The sequence below is a fragment of the Hermetia illucens genome, chromosome 2 (genome assembly GCF_905115235.1).
Source record: "Hermetia illucens chromosome 2, iHerIll2.2.curated.20191125, whole genome shotgun sequence".
NCBI lineage: Eukaryota > Metazoa > Arthropoda > Insecta > Diptera > Stratiomyidae > Hermetia > Hermetia illucens.
Genome location: NC_051850.1, coordinates 26,856,520 through 26,874,965, shown reverse-complemented (window position 1 = coordinate 26,874,965; position 18,446 = coordinate 26,856,520). Strand labels below are relative to the sequence as shown.

The 18,446-nt window shown below is 43.2% G+C and overlaps 1 protein-coding gene across 1 annotated transcript; it reads right to left on the bottom strand.

Moving 5' to 3' along the window:
- Positions 1-5,010: 5,010 nt before the first annotated feature.
- On the bottom strand, positions 5,011-18,415 carry LOC119647570 (ubiquitin-like-conjugating enzyme ATG3). The gene is made up of 7 exons (XM_038048568.1): positions 18,213-18,415; positions 17,964-18,099; positions 17,719-17,909; positions 17,537-17,659; positions 17,314-17,481; positions 5,642-5,769; positions 5,011-5,580 (listed from the first exon to the last, which is right to left on the bottom strand). Exons 1-7 carry the CDS (start codon positions 18,282-18,284, stop codon positions 5,430-5,432), a joined length of 969 nt encoding a protein of 322 aa, XP_037904496.1. The 5' UTR covers positions 18,285-18,415; the 3' UTR covers positions 5,011-5,429.
- Positions 18,416-18,446: the final 31 nt, after the last annotated feature.

Here is an 18,446-nt window from a genome sequence, read left to right as displayed (position 1 = left end):
CGGACGAAAAAACCGAGTCATCAAAAACAATACTGTCAAAATCTGGGTTGGTAATCACGAGGTCGTTTCAAAATCGATCGTTAGATACCTGTAGGTAATGATTGGTTCCAAGTTGAGCTTCAAGGAACACTTGGAGTATGCTTGAGAAAAGACAGCAAAGGTTAGTTCATCTCTAGCAAGGATGATGCCCAATATTGGAGAACCAATATATAATCGCCGGCCGTTTATCACAGGGGTGACCAAATCCATCCTCCTATACGTAGCCTCTGTCTGGGCGGGAGCACTGGACAACTCGGTGAACCGGAAGACGGTGAATTCACCATACCGGCCAAACACGTTAAGGGTAAGCAGCGCATATAGAACATTACCGGGTGGATCAACATATGCCATCGCGGGAAGGATTCCTTTGGGTCTTCTAGCGAATGAGGCACACTATCTTCATCAGAGAAAGAGGGCAAATCCGACCAAAATGATCGCGGACTTCCTAAAAGCCACTAATAAGGAAATGGCCAGGAGACCGCACCAAAGGTGAGATCATTCCGAAAAAAGTCGCTGGATCCATAAACTAATACACGGGGTATTAGGAAATCGGACGATCGAAAACGCCGAGAACTAAATTACCACCTAACACTGTTCCTTACGGGACACGGTGAGTCCAGGAATTACTTGCGCTGCTACCCCCAAGATGGGATCGGATCCCGATAGTTGCGTGGTTAGAGCACAAGGCTATCGCACGGAAGGTCGCGGTTCAAATCTCACTGGTGGCAGTGGGATTTGTATCGCGATTTGACGTCGGGCACTAGTCGACTCAGCTGTGAGTACCTGAGTCAAATCAAGGTAATAATCTCGGGCGAGCACAATGCTGACCACATTGCCTCCTATAGGATATCCTGTAGTGTACTGTTACGGTCTTAAATGAAGAGCTCCAACACACTCTAAGGCCCTGATCCAATATGGATTTTTGCGCCAACGGTTATTATTAAGATTCGTGGATGAAAGAGGTAGATTAGTCGATGCCCTCAAGGTAGTTATCTCGTGGAGGAGAAGGTTAGGTCAGAAGCATATTGAAGCGCGGTAAACGCAACAATCATTCTGATATACGAAACACTGTAGAAAGTGGGCCAAACCCGGAAAACGCGACAGACCCGTGACTTAATCGTGCTGGTCTAGACCAGAGTCCTTCCTGCAAAGGAATATTTCACGGTGATCCCGCGAGGATATGGTCAGAGAAGTGGTGCTAGTTTTAGTGGGTGTAAGTCTTACACTGCTACAGCCTGGGCCAGTATCGCCTTCTTTATTGTAAAATTGAACAAAGCATAGTTGTAGATTGCATCGTCGGAAGTTTCAATTAAATTAAAACGAATGGGATGCGGGGATACAGTATTTCCTCCATGAAACAGTGAGGTTCGAAGTTTTCTCGAGATGACACGACAATGGATATCTGGACGGAATTAAACCCTCCCTTGTCAAAAGGAATTTAGAACTATTTGTTATAAGCCAATAGCAACGATTTGCACTATATGAGCCACAAAAATAGAAACATATATAGCCAATTGACCTATTCCCATCGCCCTAAAATTTGTTATGTTAATCTCGATAGCGTAGCCACGTCATCTGCACATGGATGTATGGATATGTAACACGATGTAAAACAGAAACAAAGTTTTTAAAGTCTTAGCTGGGACTTAATGGTAAAAATATAAGCGATCGATAGTTCTGAAGCAGATTATGTAGCTCCCACCTCGTCTCCTAGCTTAAGTAGCACAAAGTAGAAGAACATTCAGAGTTAACAAATTGCCGATCATTTCACCTACCTCAAGGAAGCAGAATCCTGTCTGTAATAAACCACAATAAAGTATACACTAAGCAGTATTTCCTTTGCACTGCGCATGCCATGAAGAGCATACCTACCCTTGTCCCGGTAAACGGTATGTAGGCGCCTATATTATATGTACGGGCATAGTAAAATTGTCCGGATAGCTGAGTGGTCAGAGCACAAGGCTGTCGTACGGAAGGTCGCGGTTCAAATCTCGCTGGAGGCAGTGGAATTTGTATCGTGATTTGATGTCGGATACCAGTCGACTCAGCTGTGAATGAGTACCTGAGTCGAATCAGGGTAATAATCTCGGGCGAGCGCAATGCTGACCACATTGCCTCCTAGTGTACCGTTACGGTCTTGAATGAAGTGCTCTAACACACTTCAAGGCCCTGATCCAATATGGATTGTTGTGCCAACGATTATTATTATAGTAAAATTATCAAGGGGAATTCAAATTACGAGTATTAGACCATATGAGGTACCACGGAAGATGGTATATCGACAAATCTAAGAAGAAGACGAGACTAGAGTTGGATACATGCAGTGAACCCAAGACGCGATGCCACAACTCCTGGGGAACAACAAACCCTAATGAGACGCTAAATAAAGTACCCTTCGTAGATTATCCCGTTAGTGTAACGACTAGGACGGGACTTTTAATATAAATGAATTTTGGTAGAACATACAATAAATCGGTTACAGTATGGGACAACATAACCACTTCTACACAAAGGTTTCATCCATTCAAGTAGCATATGATAAGATGTTGCCAAAATGATTACCCAGGGCCCTAAATTGCGGGATCCTTTTCAGATATTGAAGGGAGCTGACATAGGTATAAATTAAACGTGATCGGTAATAACGCACCACCTTGGGAGATATCCTGCTAGACCTTAAGGAACTTGATCTGTCCGCTAGACAGATAATTGGCGTTCCGGTTGATTATTTGATTCGGAGAGAATGTACGGCTGATATCGTTCAGAAGTTGTATGTGAGTGACCAAATAAAGGCCTGGTAGAATTGACGAGTTGAATATAAATCGCAAGTATCAGGTGGAGTAGCTTCGCAAGTCGACTAATGTTACGTTCTTTCCTTCTTCCTAAACTTCGAAAATAATCAAATACGGTGTCGAGAGGTGGCATGTCGTTTCTCGTTTCTTGGGCAATACAATGAAAATTCCATCAGCTCCTAGGGCTTTTGATTTGTTAGCTTTTTTGATAGCTAATACAATTTTAGCAGGGATGAATAGAAGTGCCAGAAGACGAGTATTCGAGAAACCGTGTGCTAGTAAAGTAACAGGCGCATTTCTAGATGTCGTTTGCCGTTTTGTTACCGAATTTCATAGCAACATTCCCTTAATGATGGGGTGGAGTTGTTAAGGACTTTAACGGAAGCTGAGAATTTACTGATGTCAAATGCGAGACTCCAGTTGTTCAGATGCGCAAAGCATTTAGTTCTCCTAGGCTCGGCTACCTAGAGCTAAAAATTTGGTTATTTCGGAATATGGCGTTAAGTTTCATCTTCTATATGATTGCAATCGAAGTACGATGTCCGCATGATTCGGGGATCTTCTGTTGAAGGGAGCTGCTACAGTTGAGATTGAAATGTGAAATTTTATCGAGTTTGGCGGCGGTAGGTACTAGTGTGAGATTATCCTGCATCAAAACTCTTTGGGGCCATTATTAGTTATCGGAGTCGTTGAAGGCACCTGCAAAATGCGGGTGTGGTTGTACGTAACATAGCATTGCATGCCATGACTGAGGTGGATGTTGTTCCTATTTCTAGACTGGTTGCCGATGTAAAGTGGGTGTCAACATACCATGCTGTTTGGATGCAAGGGTTTGAGGTAGGACATGGTGAATAAAAGCAATCGCGACGAAATATATTGCTTCCACATACATATTTATCTTTCTTGCTTTAAAGAGGATTAGTCAGCTCTAATCATTGTGGACATTGTGGATCAATCTTTTTTCTTAACTTTGACAGAGGCAAACAATGAATATAATAATCTCACGAAGCTTACAACTATTATCAAAATAGCGGCATTTTCGGAAATCTCAAAACCATTTAAAGATCAAAATCATCTAAAGTTATTTGAAATAATTAAGAGTTGTTCTTTCCCTTATTTAAGTCCTAAACAAGACTTGTTAGCACTGATGAAGGGAACAAGTGGTTCCCGAAATATCGGTATCTGCAAGACTAATAAGTAACACTAACGAATAGGGAAAAAGAAAAAAAGCAGTCTTAATTATTTCAAATAATTTAATCGCTAGAAATACCGCGAAATGACACTTAGACATCCAAAGTTGTAATTAGGTAAAAATAAAACTAGGTAGCTTGCTCCTACTACAATATATTTGAATAATTAGTAAATACGTATTTCGAAAGCTACTTACTTTCTTCCTCAGTACTTAAGCTACTCCTTAATAGCTACTTACTCTCTTCCTCAGTGTTTAAGCTACTCCTTAGTAGTAGCTTAAATACTGAGGAAGAGAGTAAGTAGCTCTCGAAATACGTATTTACTAACTATTCAAATATATTGTAGTAGGAGCAAGCTACCTAGTTTTATTTTTATTTAGAAGAACTACAAGCATCGGAACGATAACTATTGTAATTAGGTACTTCTACAATTTCACCTCGAATTCTGCTCTGCCTAAAATGCATAAAAGAGTTTTCAGACAATGAATTTTTTGCATAAACATCTCGATTATATGAAGGTCTACTTTCAATTATTAAGTCATGCTTCATTTTGGAGATGGTGATAATCAGTGCAAAGACCTTTCATTGGCTTGCCATTGGTGGCACATTGTTTCGGCACGCAATTTGTTGTGAGAGTTGCGTGCTTCCGACTGACTGGCCACGTTCAATAAATTAGATCGAACAAATTGGCTGGACATGGTGTTTAAAATATTGATACTAGCCTTGAAAGAGAAATTCGATTTCCTCGGATCCAGGTCTTGTTTGTGTTTCGGGTGGAGTTCATAATCCAACATTCACATAAAAACTGCCCGTTGCGAGTAGTTCAAAATTAACGTACCTTTTCATTTTCAAACTATTAAATAAACTCTGGAGTAATCTCAAGACCAAAACGATGTCGGAGGCTGCATCTTATAGAAACACGGTCTTTATCACCGACACTTTTTCTTATATTGATGAAAATTGGTTCCCAGGGTCTAGAAATTGGAAGTAAATTTCTTTTAATTTTTAAATAGTATTTATTTTGCAAAAAGCTTGCTGACAATCACATTTCCGCTTGCTTGAAAGCCATGCTGAATTCCGTTCCGACCAATCCTAATTGTATACACATCGAATAACATTGTGTGAAAAAAACTCACTTGTAAAAGTCTAATCTTAAAATCTCATCATAATTTTCTTGTCATTTTCCTTCACTCCGATCTCCCTACCTAAATTAAAATCGATGTCAACCTTCTCTCATCGTTTCATTACCAAATTTTCTTTTGCTTTCGATTTAATTGATATAAATGCTAAGCACATGTCTAGAATAGAATTATTACATCTGAATAATGTTTTGTATTCTCTTTTGTGTTTAACGTGACTGTTTAGCAAAAATGGATGTAATGATGTTGAATCTCAGTAAGTGCTTAATTGATTACATTGTAAAGTTTTGTGTGAAATCGTATTCGATAGTTGGAATAACAGTTTGTACAAATTTCAAGAAGATTATGAGATACATGTGAACCCCCAGCTCTCCGCCACCATCTTCCACGGTCTGGATGATTTTCTTCATGATGTCAGCATGTCTGGAAACAGGTAAGAGGTATTTAGGCATGTGCAGTTGGTAGAAAAAGTAAAATATATTACTTGCAAGGGTGAACCGACGCCATATTCGGTCCAGGCAAATGAGGGTGTGATTCCATCGTTACTGTCTTCTTAGCATGATCCTGGCTGACATCCTCATACATTTGTTCGACTGTTAGTGGTTTCCTGTTCTGTAAAAAGAGGAATAATGCTTTATTAGGTTTATTAAAAAGGCAAAATATCAGTGTAAATGAGATGTAAACCTTGAGCAGGAGATGAATATTTTATCACATAGACATTATTTCAGGTGATGTCCATGTTTTAGGTGAGTCTTTGAGGGTTTAACGTGAGCACCTGTCTGGACGACTTAATCCCACGGTCTTCTTAAGACACAGATTGATTTTGTGACCACAATCAGAGCACCGCTGAGACAAGCAACAACGGTACCAGTCTATACCAAGTGCATGGCTTAGCATTCATAATGGTGGATGCAAGACCTACCTAAATCTCTACCGAACTAAGGAGTATGGCACCCGTGTTGAAACGCAACACCACACCGAGGCCCGAAAGTCTCTTCTCGCTTGAGCATAACCAACAACCCCCATGAAGCTCCCACTAGGAGGCCAACCGCAAATAACCGAGCTATACTCACATACAAAGGGAGTTCACCTGAAGTATGAGAGTCCAGGGGCTATCCCGGTTCCCATGGTACCAGTATACTCGTGGTGGGATTTCGTCACCAATTTGCCGCTTCAGATGAGTCCCCGTGCAGACTCGGATCTGATCGCCCTGATTAGACCTTTCCAGCATTCGCCTACTGCATCACTGCCGGCAAGCCAAAGTGAGTATAGCGTCTCCCGGTGCCACCACTATGGAGGTTCTCATCGGCCACTTGGTTTTGGTTTGGCCGACAGGATTGCCGCCCCGTCTTCCTCACCGCCACCTCTGGGCACCTCCATATTTTAGGTGCGAAAATTGAACAGCAAAAAATTTCGTTAAGAAAAAAAAAAGTCAGATTCCAAGGAATTATTTTTTTAGCATTATTTACTTTAATGGCCAAAGAAGAGGCACTTTTAGATTCTTCGGTGATATCTAGTGAACAACATTGAAAAGTTCTTCAATGTACAAAGGAATTCAAATTCTCTCTTTGGTGCAAAATGCAAACATAAAAGAAAGTCACATACACCTCCTTCTGTACCTGTATAGATGCAGGCGTTCAAGTAGAAATGGTAAAATTACAGATGGCTAACTCGTTGCCCTTCAGCGAATTAGTTTTCTGTTCACTTCGTCGTGGAGCATGACGGGATGAAAAAAAATTTACATAGTCTATGACGCCAGTGTTAACAATTTATAACGAGTCACATATCGTAAATGACTGTACTGAATTGAGTCTACGTATGAGAGCACTGTGTGCTTTGGTCATACATTGTGGTATGTAAAAACGGTGCGTCATTGTGCTTTTGAGGAAAGTATCAGATTTGAGTATCTCAATGTAAAAAAGAAAAAACTGTTATGTAACTTAAATTCGGTTAGATTTAAATTTTATAATCGCAAAAAACGAACAACGGGTCATGTCATCAACATTGACTTTTTAGTCCCAAAATAACTCAATTTTGTACCTTTTGAAGTTCATCAGTACACCTCAGTACTTTTCCTCAGTTTAAGTACCTTTTTAGTTAAATAAGTACTTTTCAATAGAAACCGAAACGAAGTTAATATTTGGCAATAACACGTTTTGCAAATGACGAAATGATCAAAAAGTTACACTGGTAACGTTATGCCTTCGTGAAATAGACCAAAATTTCCGTGAACTAGTCCATCAAAGTAATGCAATCCACCACGCCACCAAAGGCATAAAGTAACTCACTAAGTTGCACATAAAGTGAAACGTCCCACTACGGAAGCTGGCAACTCGAAAAAGATGTGACGTTAATTGCAAAAGATAGAAAAGTCCGTTCGAAAAGGCTACAACATTGGAGGAAGATGTCGCGACATCCACGGTCGGACATAGTCATTTCAGAGCAGAGTATTGTGGATGGAGTATTTCATTGTGGTTTGCTTTAATTTGTTACAAAACGCCACTTAAGGCATACAGCAACCGTTTGTCTTCCAGAATTGCTGAGGGATAATGTTCATGCCAATTCTATATGCCTTCCCAATCGGTAAACATTAACGTGATTGACCATGTTATTTGCACAAAATCCAGGTCCATAAAAAGCACATCTCCACAAGAAAAGATTTCTGAGAGGCATTGTTGGGAATGAAATTTGCCACGGCATGATTCAATACATTTCCAATCCGACGAATCGTTGTTTTACAGTCGTAATTAAATACACGACATTACAATTTTTACTTAGAATCCTTGTGTGTGTGCTCATTTTCCTTGCTTCCCTCTTATGATCTGTATTACGTAAGAATAAATGGCTTGGTGCTTTCACTGTATCGTCTGATACATGTTTATAGGCGCATTCTTCAACATCCTCTCTCCTAGAACTATTTTTCGCCGTATGCCAACAATGTTGATAGTCACATTACACGCTATACGTGGGCATGACACAAAATACAACAACAACAGGTGGAAATCTTTTCTTTTTGCATGAACCTAAATACGTTCATATAAAAGTACTATTTCGAGGACCAACACATAAATCTTTCTACCACAATTACCTTCCTGAGTAAAAACTATCATCGGATTGCCATACGGGAAGCTCCAGGACGAAGGAGACGTTAACCCATCGAGCGAAAAGGTGAGTCAGGCGACACAAACGAAACCTTTCAAAATACGGGAGGAAAAAACGAAGGAGATAAAAGCATTTAACTCATCAAAAAGTGGAATAGATAAAAAGAACGGCTGAGTTTGCTGGCGAAGTGTACACAGCCGCAAAGTCTGAGAAAAAGGGTGGACCTGTGGAAATAAAGCACCTACGAAAATGAGAGAAGATAGAGATATGAAGAGAACATGGCCGAAGATAGTGATCATCTCCAAACGAGGGTCATACACCAATATTTCAAAGGAGTGAAAGCGGGTTTAGAACTGTCCCAAATTAAAAAAAAATTTTAGCCTTACGAGAGAGATCCGCAAGATCTTAGAGAAATAATACGAGGTTATCTGACTTTAGGAATCATTCAGTCTTTCGGTGGGACGGAGAGCTCTTATCATCTGCCTATCAGTAGAAAGAGTCACCACTCAAAATCTTAGTAGTAAAGGGAGTAAAAATTAGCTGGGTAATGCCTCGCCTTAGAGAGCAAGTGGAACCAAAGGTGTGCTGCAGGTGCCTGAATTTGGTCATATAGCGAAACTATATAGCGATGCGAATGACAGGACCAAATAATGCAAAAAATGTGGAGCGCAGAACCACATCAAGAAGGATTGCCAAACCGACCCAAATTGCAAGCTGTGCGAAAATAAGGCACTAAACTATCGGCACATTGCAAGCAGTGCCCTCAACGCAAATCGCAAATGAGGCTGATACAAATCAGCCTCAACCATTATGAGGCGACACAAGACATATTTTCTCTAACCATCCGCCAGAAAGACATTGATATGGCCATAATAAGAGAATCATATCCGAATGCCGAACAGCGTTATGAGGTTGCACAGGCCATGCCATTTAGGAAGTAATGGAACACTTTGAACCGGTGTTGATAAGGGCGAAGGTGAAGGAAATCCACAAATACAGCCAGGTCGTGGGTCGTTTATTAGTGGACAAGGAGTCTTGTATCAGAACTTCACAACCCAATAGCGACGAGTGAAAGGATTCATACACAGGCTTCAAACAACGGTACGAAGATGTAGACGTAAATCCTCGATATTCGGCTTACGGACTCATCTCTTTTAATAACTCTACACAGCTGTGAAGTCTCCCTTTCGCCTTCCAATTCCTCACAATGTTATAAGGCTCACAGTATGTTATGAATCTCATTTCCAACGCTTAATGGGTCTTTTATATTCGTGCAATTGAAGTGAAGGGGAACTACGGAAATAAGTGGTAGAATCGGCGAAAATAAGACCCCAATTTTAAATAGCATTCCGAAGCGATGAAATTGGTAGTGAAGATTGAATCCGACCTATTCACCAACAAGCTACTAATAGCTAGAGTGTTCCAATCCATTCTGCTATACACATCGCCTGTGTGAGCTGAGGTGGTTCAGAATTCACAGGGACGAAAGAAGGTAAAGTGTAATTTACCGTTTGATGGCTTTGTTATGCCATACAAGGTAACAGCGCGATGATTCAGCGAGTAGAGCGCCACCTTGTCAATCTTGTTGCTGTGGATTCGAATCCTAGTCGTCATGAATGCTTGTGTGACTTTATGCACAGCCCTTAGTGTGAGGAGGAAGTAACCACAATAACAACAAAGAGACTCTGTGGATGCAAATCATCCTGAGAGGATCTAAACCATCTTCGGAAACTGTCAATGTGACAGACATTACAACCATTGCTATCATAGAATCTTGTAGTTGCGCGGAAAAAAATCAGAGAACTTCTTAGACTAACCTTACACGATTAGTATTTCATCTGTCAGAATGACAAAATTATGGTAAGGGGATCGGCTAGGCGATTTCTATGGCAATGATTGATGGACTGATAATATTGAAATTTTTAAATAAAATCTACCAGTCCGAAACATGACTTCCGAATGGTGCGGATGTTTAAATCCATGCGAGAAAGACTCTTCTTTGTCGCCTTGTTTATACTAACACGTTAGTCCATTTTTGATGGATTGAATTACGGCAGACTTATGGAATGCTGATCATGTAAGATCAGCCTTTAGACAGTCTTGGCCACTTCATATGGTCCCTAAACCCTATGATGAATGGAGACCTTGTGGCGATTGCAGCCAATTGCAGACCGATACCCGATTTCACACATGTACGATTTTGCGCACTTTATCGAAAACTGTCGTATTTATTCGATTTTTAGTCGAGGCATACCATCAAATCATTAAAGTTCCCGAAGATACGGCAATATGCACACCTTTCGAACTCCTTAATTACCCTGGCTTTCGCCAGATTTTCTTCCCATATATGTTGGTTCAACCCCGTTGTTATTAATCTTCTAGTTTGCCCTATATATGATTTTTCACATTCGATGCAGCTTATCTGATAGATTCCGCTTTTCTCGCTGTCTTCTTTCGGGTCCTTGACGCTTCAGTTGATGTGGCCTGCTTCGACGTCGCATTTCCTTAGGATGTTTTTCACCTGGTAGCTAATTTGGGAATGACGCCCGTAAATTTGACACATCGGAGAGTTTCATCATCGACAAGATACAGGAGGAAAAAAGAATTAACAGTGATTTAGGAAACGATAACGGTTGGCTTTTTGTATTAATTAGGTAAAAAATTAACTAGGAACTAAGGTCTGGATTTATGTATTTAAGGACAAGCTGGACCATAAGCAGTTCAGACATAAACTCAGTTAGGAAGAGAATCTCGAAATACCGATATATGAGAAATAAAAAACTCACTCAACTCAAATTTGTCTTTTTTTCATTATATGTTAATTCTTAGCCTAGACAGTGCTTCACATACCAGAAGTGCGAGACTACGAATCAAGCTAGCAGTTCGGCGAGATGAGTTCTGTGGTTCTTGGTTCTGAAATATTACCTCGCTGTCAGGACACATAGATTTTATCACGTGCCTTAGCTCAATAGTCAAAGAAAAACTTAACCCATCCGGGGTAAACCACACTAATTGAGATGTGAGGTCTCGAGGCGATTTGATATCACCGAAAATTTCAATCCCAAAGGAGCCAAACTGTCAAACGGCCTAACAAAGGAGGGGACACAATCACAAAAAAAACTAACGCGCGCGAGGGACGGCGGCTCACCCCAACCTAAACGTTCACCCCCTGTCGCTTTCAACATAATAGAGGGAATCCTATGTTTTGCGAGGAATCTGATCGGAATCATATTGTTTCGAACGACATTGGATGCATTTTCTTGGTCGGACTGTCGCGGGACCAGTCACCAAGAGAAATCAGGGAGGATTTAGCATAGTGGAATAATTCCAATTATACTTTATTTATCTCTTTCCCTGATCTCAGCATTTTATTTTTGTTTTACTGAGGATAGTACAAAGTACGTTGCCTCAAACCCTCCTCCTTTACCTGGGCTTGGGACCAGCATGCTATGTATCGCAGTGTCTTCCGTCCTATCGCCCTCTATTGTTCTGATTGTTGGCAATGAACGGTGTCCGGCTGTAATGGAGACGAACATGTTGTTGTGTCATAATCACGACCTAAAGGATATTCACGATCGATATTGGGTTGCACCGTTTATTCAAAAATTGCGAGAATGGTCACTTCGATGCTATGGTCACGTAATTCGTGCTGATGAGAACTCACTTGTCAAGATTTGTCAGAATATCGAAGTAAAATATGGGAAACGATCAAAAGTCTGGCCGGTGGCTTAATACACTGGATAGTAATTTGAGTCTCGAGACTACATCCAGATCAGGTCTACGACAAAATAAAATGGCACAACCGATCAAGACGAGTCTACACCGTTTCTGAACGGGAGAAAGGCTAAAGAAGAAGCCTGCACCTGTATGTGAAGATGGAGAGATGTTAATACCAGAAAGTCCTCCAGGGATGCTGTTTTGCATATCCTTATCTCCCCACTGATATCCATGCAAGCCGGGCTTAGTGGTTTGTGCAACTCCTCGCTGTTGTGTTGAGTTCAGTTCTATCTGTTCAGATTAGCAGCCCATAGGCAATCATTGGCCTTACTATTGCAGTGTATATCCAACATAGTATTTTCGGGGTGCGCACCTGATCTTCACGGGTGTACATGCGAATCGGATCTAAACTGAACCATACATCCATTTAACATGCATAACAAAAAGAATTTGGTTTTTAACTTTCACTGAAAGGTTCCTGAAAATCTACGTCTTCCGTATTCATTTACTTCCTCACTATTCGCCCACATTGAATTTGCTATCTTTAGAGTTATAAAATTGTGGCGGCATATCGGAGGCGCAAACCTAGGCACCATCTGTTTCTGCGTCCATTGAGTGCAGCGATTGAGGTGAATTCATGTTGGCGCCTAGGTTCGCGCCTCCAATGTGCCACTACATCACTCCGCCCCTAGCGCGGGTTCAGTGAAGCAAACCCTCCGCGTGATCCCGCCAATAGGGGTCAACGGGCGAATCTGACGCTTCGCGGGCGCTCTTTCGAAACCGCCGCCGGCTCGTCGATGGCCTTCAGCCTCGACAAGGGCACCCACTTGGGTCCGCCTCGGACGTCGAGTTTGATCGAGTGTTTGCCTCGTTCCAGAACTTTAAAGATGCCCTCGTATGGTGGTTGCAGTGGCTTCCGAAGGGCGTCCACCCTGATGACGACCTGGTCACACGCCTCGAGACCCCTTGGAGTGTTGACCTCCAATGTCCGCTCCGGTGTGTCGTCCCTTTTCCCCGCTCTCTCTGAATCACCAAGGAATATGTCGCGCGAGGAGAAATCCGCGGAAGACGCGATACCTTTTGGCGACGCAATCCAACTGCGTGGTTTCGCCACAAGGTTCAACCACGCACTTCTCGGTCTCGACGAGGAGACCATAGGACTCATCAGGGACGTGCTAGAGGAGTGCTCGTACGTCCGCTTGAAGCAAAGGAGGAGGATTCAAAGCCGAATCATTTGCTGAATACATTGACGCTAGGCAACCGTTCCCTCAGCCAGTTGCAACCAGAAATGAAACAGCTGGGTGGGGATAAGGTCGTCTCGGAGCTGCTAAAGTCTCTTTGGCTGCAGTGACTCCCGAAGAACACCCGCGCCATCTTGGCCTGTGTGTTGTCCGCCAAGGCCGACAAAGTGTACGAGGTTTACACGCGCCCCGTGGACGCGGAAGTTTCCCGAGACACAACTTGCGAAATCGACGAACTGGAGTCGATGGTGACGACATTGCCCGACGCGATCACCAAGCTCACTGCAACGGTAGGTACTTTGCGCTCGGGAGGTAGATCTCGATCGCAATCACGGTCGAGGTCTGGTTTCCGTAGAGGGCGTTCGGGTAGTCGTTCGCTGGGACCCTCATCAGCCTCGACGCTTTGTTGGTACCATCGGAAATACGAAGCTCAAGCGACTAAATGTACCTCCGGATGCACGTTTAGCGCAGTAAAAAAACTAGGCTCGCTAGATGCGTCGGGGACGGTAACCCGGACGGTGCCGCCTTACAATCTTCGACCCCCTAAGCAGACGTTGCTTCCTGGTCGACACGAGCGCTGAGGTGTCGATTCTCCCTGTACCCCGTCCGAACACCCTCATCTCTCATCAGCAACTCATCTCCCATCAGCACCTATGGCCATAGGCAACTGGGCGTGAGTCTCGGATTCCGCCGAACGTTTTCGTGGCGCTTCATCAGCATCCTCATAATAGGCCCAGACTTCCTGTGTCACTATGGGCTGATTGACTTGCAGAACAGGACATTAATAAACCCCGCAATCTCCTTACAGGCGTCAGCTGTTTCTACGGCCATTGAATGCAGCGGTGGAGGCGAATTCATTTTGACTCCTAGGTTCGCGCTTCTGATGTGCCGCAACAAAATCATGTCCTACGGATTCACATCTAATAATTGTTCAATTGAATCTACTTAGAAATAATCAATGTGTGATTCGCGGTGTTTCTAGCGAGAAGATTTAAGAAATTAAAACCTAACACCGTCGCTAGTATTGATTATTTTATTAAGCAAACATCGATATTTCGGGAACAAGTTGTTCCCTTCTTCAGTGCACGGTGTAGATACATCCGTGCTTAATAATATAGCGATGGAGGCGGTGTCACCTTTTAACTACTTAGAAAACCACGAGATATCAAACAAAAGCCAAAACAAACTTTGTTTACTCAGAGATAACGTAACGCAAGCACTTCGCTCGTTACTCGCATACATGGAGGACCTCAACCTGAAATGTGGGGTTTTTGTAGTCATTTAGGAATTTTAGTATGTTTCTGTTTGTGTAGAAAGCGCAGTAAACAAACACAAAATGTCGAGTTGCAAATATAATACCCCATTAAGAACTTTTGGCTAATGTAATGTAAATTCGCTTCGACGGCGAAGTTATGGAAGTGGATATGAACAGTTTTTTGTATACTTCCGGTATATTAATAGTTACGGCGGTGAAAGGGTAGTATAGATCGGGCGAAACGTGGATTGATACCGACGATGGAGCATAAAATCTGGGAAACGCCTGCTGAACCAACACCAACAGCTCTACTACCAAACCCTATCTCCACCTCCATGTGGTGATTGCTGGGAGTTCTTTCTTCATGAAAACTGCAGACGGAGAAGGATGAATGTACCAACTGGTCCTCCAGGTTGGGGGTTAAGTATGGCTGACAACCTTACACGGAAAATCAAAGTTACGAAGCCACGGAAAGAACCTCGGACAGGATGGATTTCAAAACGACGAACCCGGCAACGGAACAGCGATTTGAGCATTTTCTCATCGAACGTGCGCTCTCTGTACAGACTGAATGCTGCTGAGCAGATAGCCGATACCCTGTCCCAATATAAGGCTGATATAATAGTGTTGCAAGAGATGCGCCGGACATGGATCGGTTTCCTGGAAAAGAGCCGCTACACCATATATTATAGCGGCCATCCAGTAAACCATGTGCTCGGAGTAGGTTTCTTTGTCAGACGGGACCACTTTCAACCAAATTGACCACGTGCTGATTGAACACCGCCACCTTGATGAATGCCAGAACATATAGGGGAACCACTATCTCGTTGGGATAGTGCTCCGAGCTCGAATTACGACACAATCCCCTCTAACAATCAGATGAGAGTGAATACTGAAGCCATTCACAACACAGCCCTCCGCAACACCTATAAGGGCGAAATGAATGCCGCAATTACCGCAGTCAGCAAAGATCCTGGAGATGAAGTATCAACAAATGATCTTCACAACCACCTGAAGAACGTTATGATTGATAAGACAACAAAGATACTTAGCCCCAGCCGCAAGAAAAGTCGGAACGGCTGGTTTGTCGATAAATGTAAGCTAGCAATGGAACGGAAAAATGCTGCATACCGAATAATGTTGAATTCTCAAAGAACGCGGGGACGCGCACAGACGTACCACGAACTCCGTCGAGCGGAGAAGCGACTTCACAGACGGAAAAAAGAAACCTGGGAGAACCAATAGGTCTGTGAACTCGAAAACTACAGGGAGAAACCGCACCAGGCGCGCAAGTTTTACCAACAAGTCAGCAGGAAGAAGCTTTATACACCTCAATGCTCATCCTGCCGAGACAAAGAAGGAAACCTGATTTCCGACAGAATGGGCATATTGGAGCGATCGGTTGAGTACTTTGATGAATTGCTCAACAACCAAAATATCGGCGAGTTGGAGGTCCCGCCAACTGAAGACGAGGGACAAATACTGCCATCACCAAGCATAAAAGAAATTGTCCGTGCAATCCATCAGCTCAAAAATCATAAGTCGCCAGGAGCCGATTAAATTAGAGCCGAATTGGTTAAATATGGAGGCGGCCAATTACATCAAGTGGTTCATCAACTTTTGCTCAAGATGTGGGACAGCCAATCAATGCTTGACGACTGACAAAGAGGCATTATCTGTCTCATAAAAAAGTGAGATATCACACTGGGCAGCAATTATAGAGGTATCACGTTGCTCTATAAGATATTCTCCGCTATCTTGCTAGACCAGATAGCCCCACACGCTCAGAACATCATTGGCCCATACCAAAGACACTTCACTCCAGGCAAATCAGCAACAGATCAGATTTTCTCTGTGCGGCAAGCGATGGAAAATTGTTGGAATATTGACATCAGTTGCACCATCTTATTATCGACTTTAAAGCCGCCTTTGACAGCATAGCCAGGGTAAAACTGTGCACAGCCATGAGAGAACTCGGTATCCCAACGAAATTGATAAGACTGACTAGGCTGACCCTGACCAATGTGTGAGGCCAGATGAAAGCAGCAGAATCATTCTCGAAACCATTCGACATCAAAAACAAGACAAGACAAGGGGATGTCCTATCATGGACCCTCTTTAACCTGGCCCTGGAGAAAGTGGTCCGTGATACTGAGGTAAATGGAAGAGGTAAGTCCATCCAACTACTAGCCTATGCTGATGGGAAGGACGAGCCGACACGTACAAACTGACTTCATCCAGATCGAGAAGGCGGCGATTGGCGCGAGATCTTGGGCTGCACATCAATGAAGGCAAGGCAAAGTATATGGTGGCAACGTCAGCACCGAAAACCAACCAACAACATCAAACTGCACTGGTCAAACGGGAAGAATAAAGATAGGAAACTACAACTTTCAGACCGTTGATAATTTCTCCTATCTAGGGTCGAAAATCACAACCGATAACAGCTACGATGATGAAATCCGCGCACGGCTGTTGTCAGAAAACAGAGCCTATTTCAGCTTACAAAAACTGTCCCGCTCGAAACGTCTCACCATAGGATCAAAGCTCTTACGGTGCGGTGGGCGAGTCGCTTAATCCGTATGGATGAGGATGATCCAGCCCGGAAGGTCTATAAGGTCAATATCTATGGTAAAAAAAGAAGACGAGGCAGACCCTGCCTGAGATGGAGCGATGGCGTAGGTCAGGACGCCAGACAGCTTTTAGGGATATCGAATTGGTGGACCTCGGCGCAAAACCGGGGTGTCTAGAATTCATTATTAAGGCAAACCTAGACCGGATACCGGTTGTTGTGCCGTTGATGATATCAATAGCCACAAGTTCGGGACACTTTCCACTTACCTCGTCGTATCCTACAACCCATAGCCTTGGCGTCTGATAGTACTTGTCATATGTGATGTGCAGATCGTAGGTCCTCGTGTGAATCACTGAATCCCCCGCGTCTCCGTCACCGCCATCAGTTGGGCTATTTGTTTCGGCCTCAGGATTCTTTGTTGTTGTTGCTGTGGCCTACACGAACGAAATGGGTTATTAGTGGCTCACCTTAGCGAGAAAAGCTACTTACTGGGTCCACTAGATCTAACAAGCCGCTTTCCTCGAATTCTTCCATGTCAATGGCCTCATCGTCTTCGTCGTCATCATTATCGGCGTTGTTTTTACTTGGGTTGTTATCAATACACTCGTCGAGCTGTGAATGCCATTGTCAATAGTGTAAGCGCGCCAAAGGTTCTTTACTCGAAATCTTACCTTAGCATTGTCCAGTGTCATTTCGCAGACCTTGTCCTCCAGCTCAGTGGTCCCGTCGTTATCATAGTGATGCGTCTCGACCCAGCCTCCATCGCCTGTGTCGTCTTCAACCACAGTCTCCTCTCCGACGTACTCCATCTGTTTACAGCGTCGATAACATGGCACATTTCGTGTGATAAGGAATTGTTTGTCTGGAAAATATTAGACACTTAATAGATGGCTGGAAATATGGATCAATCACACACCTTTCGGTAAATAAGATTTGATTTTCGCCTCATCCCCTGTTGCCCATTGCCACGTCGGACAATGATGAACCAAATGATCCCCGGCGGCTACAAACTCTTCAGGCGTAAGGACTCCTGTCTCGCGGAATTTACTTTCCTGTAGAAAGGATGACAAAGAGACGCAAATACAGTCGGGCAGTATGAGGAGAAGGCGACTGGGAGAAAGACCCAGAACATAATGTTGGGAAAAATTCCAAGAGCAGTAATTACCTTCAGAACTGGCGTCAGGTACTCAGCCACCCCCAGAGCTGTGCCCTTCACCGAATTAAATACACTTTGCATTTTATCCGTTAAGACTTTTTTCCGAATATTCGCCGAGAAAAACTGCAGATAACGACCGTCACACCGTGAACAAATCTGATGTTTTGTTCACCCTCTGCTTTGGTAGCCAGTGTCTAATTGACAGCAGACGGATTGTTCTAAATGGGTTGCGTTCTTGAAACG

Coding starts and splice junctions, on each gene's coding strand:
- LOC119647570 (XM_038048568.1), bottom strand. CDS start 18,284: ATGCAAAGTGTATTTAATTCGGTGAAGGGCACAGCTCTGGGGGTGGCT. Junction 18,100..18,212: donor ACCTGACGCCAGTTCTGAAG/GTAATTACTGCT, acceptor TCCTTTCTACAG/GAAAGTAAATTCCGCGAGAC. Junction 17,482..17,536: donor TGTTAGATCTAGTGGACCCA/GTAAGTAGCTTT, acceptor TCGTTCGTGTAG/GCCACAGCAACAACAACAAA.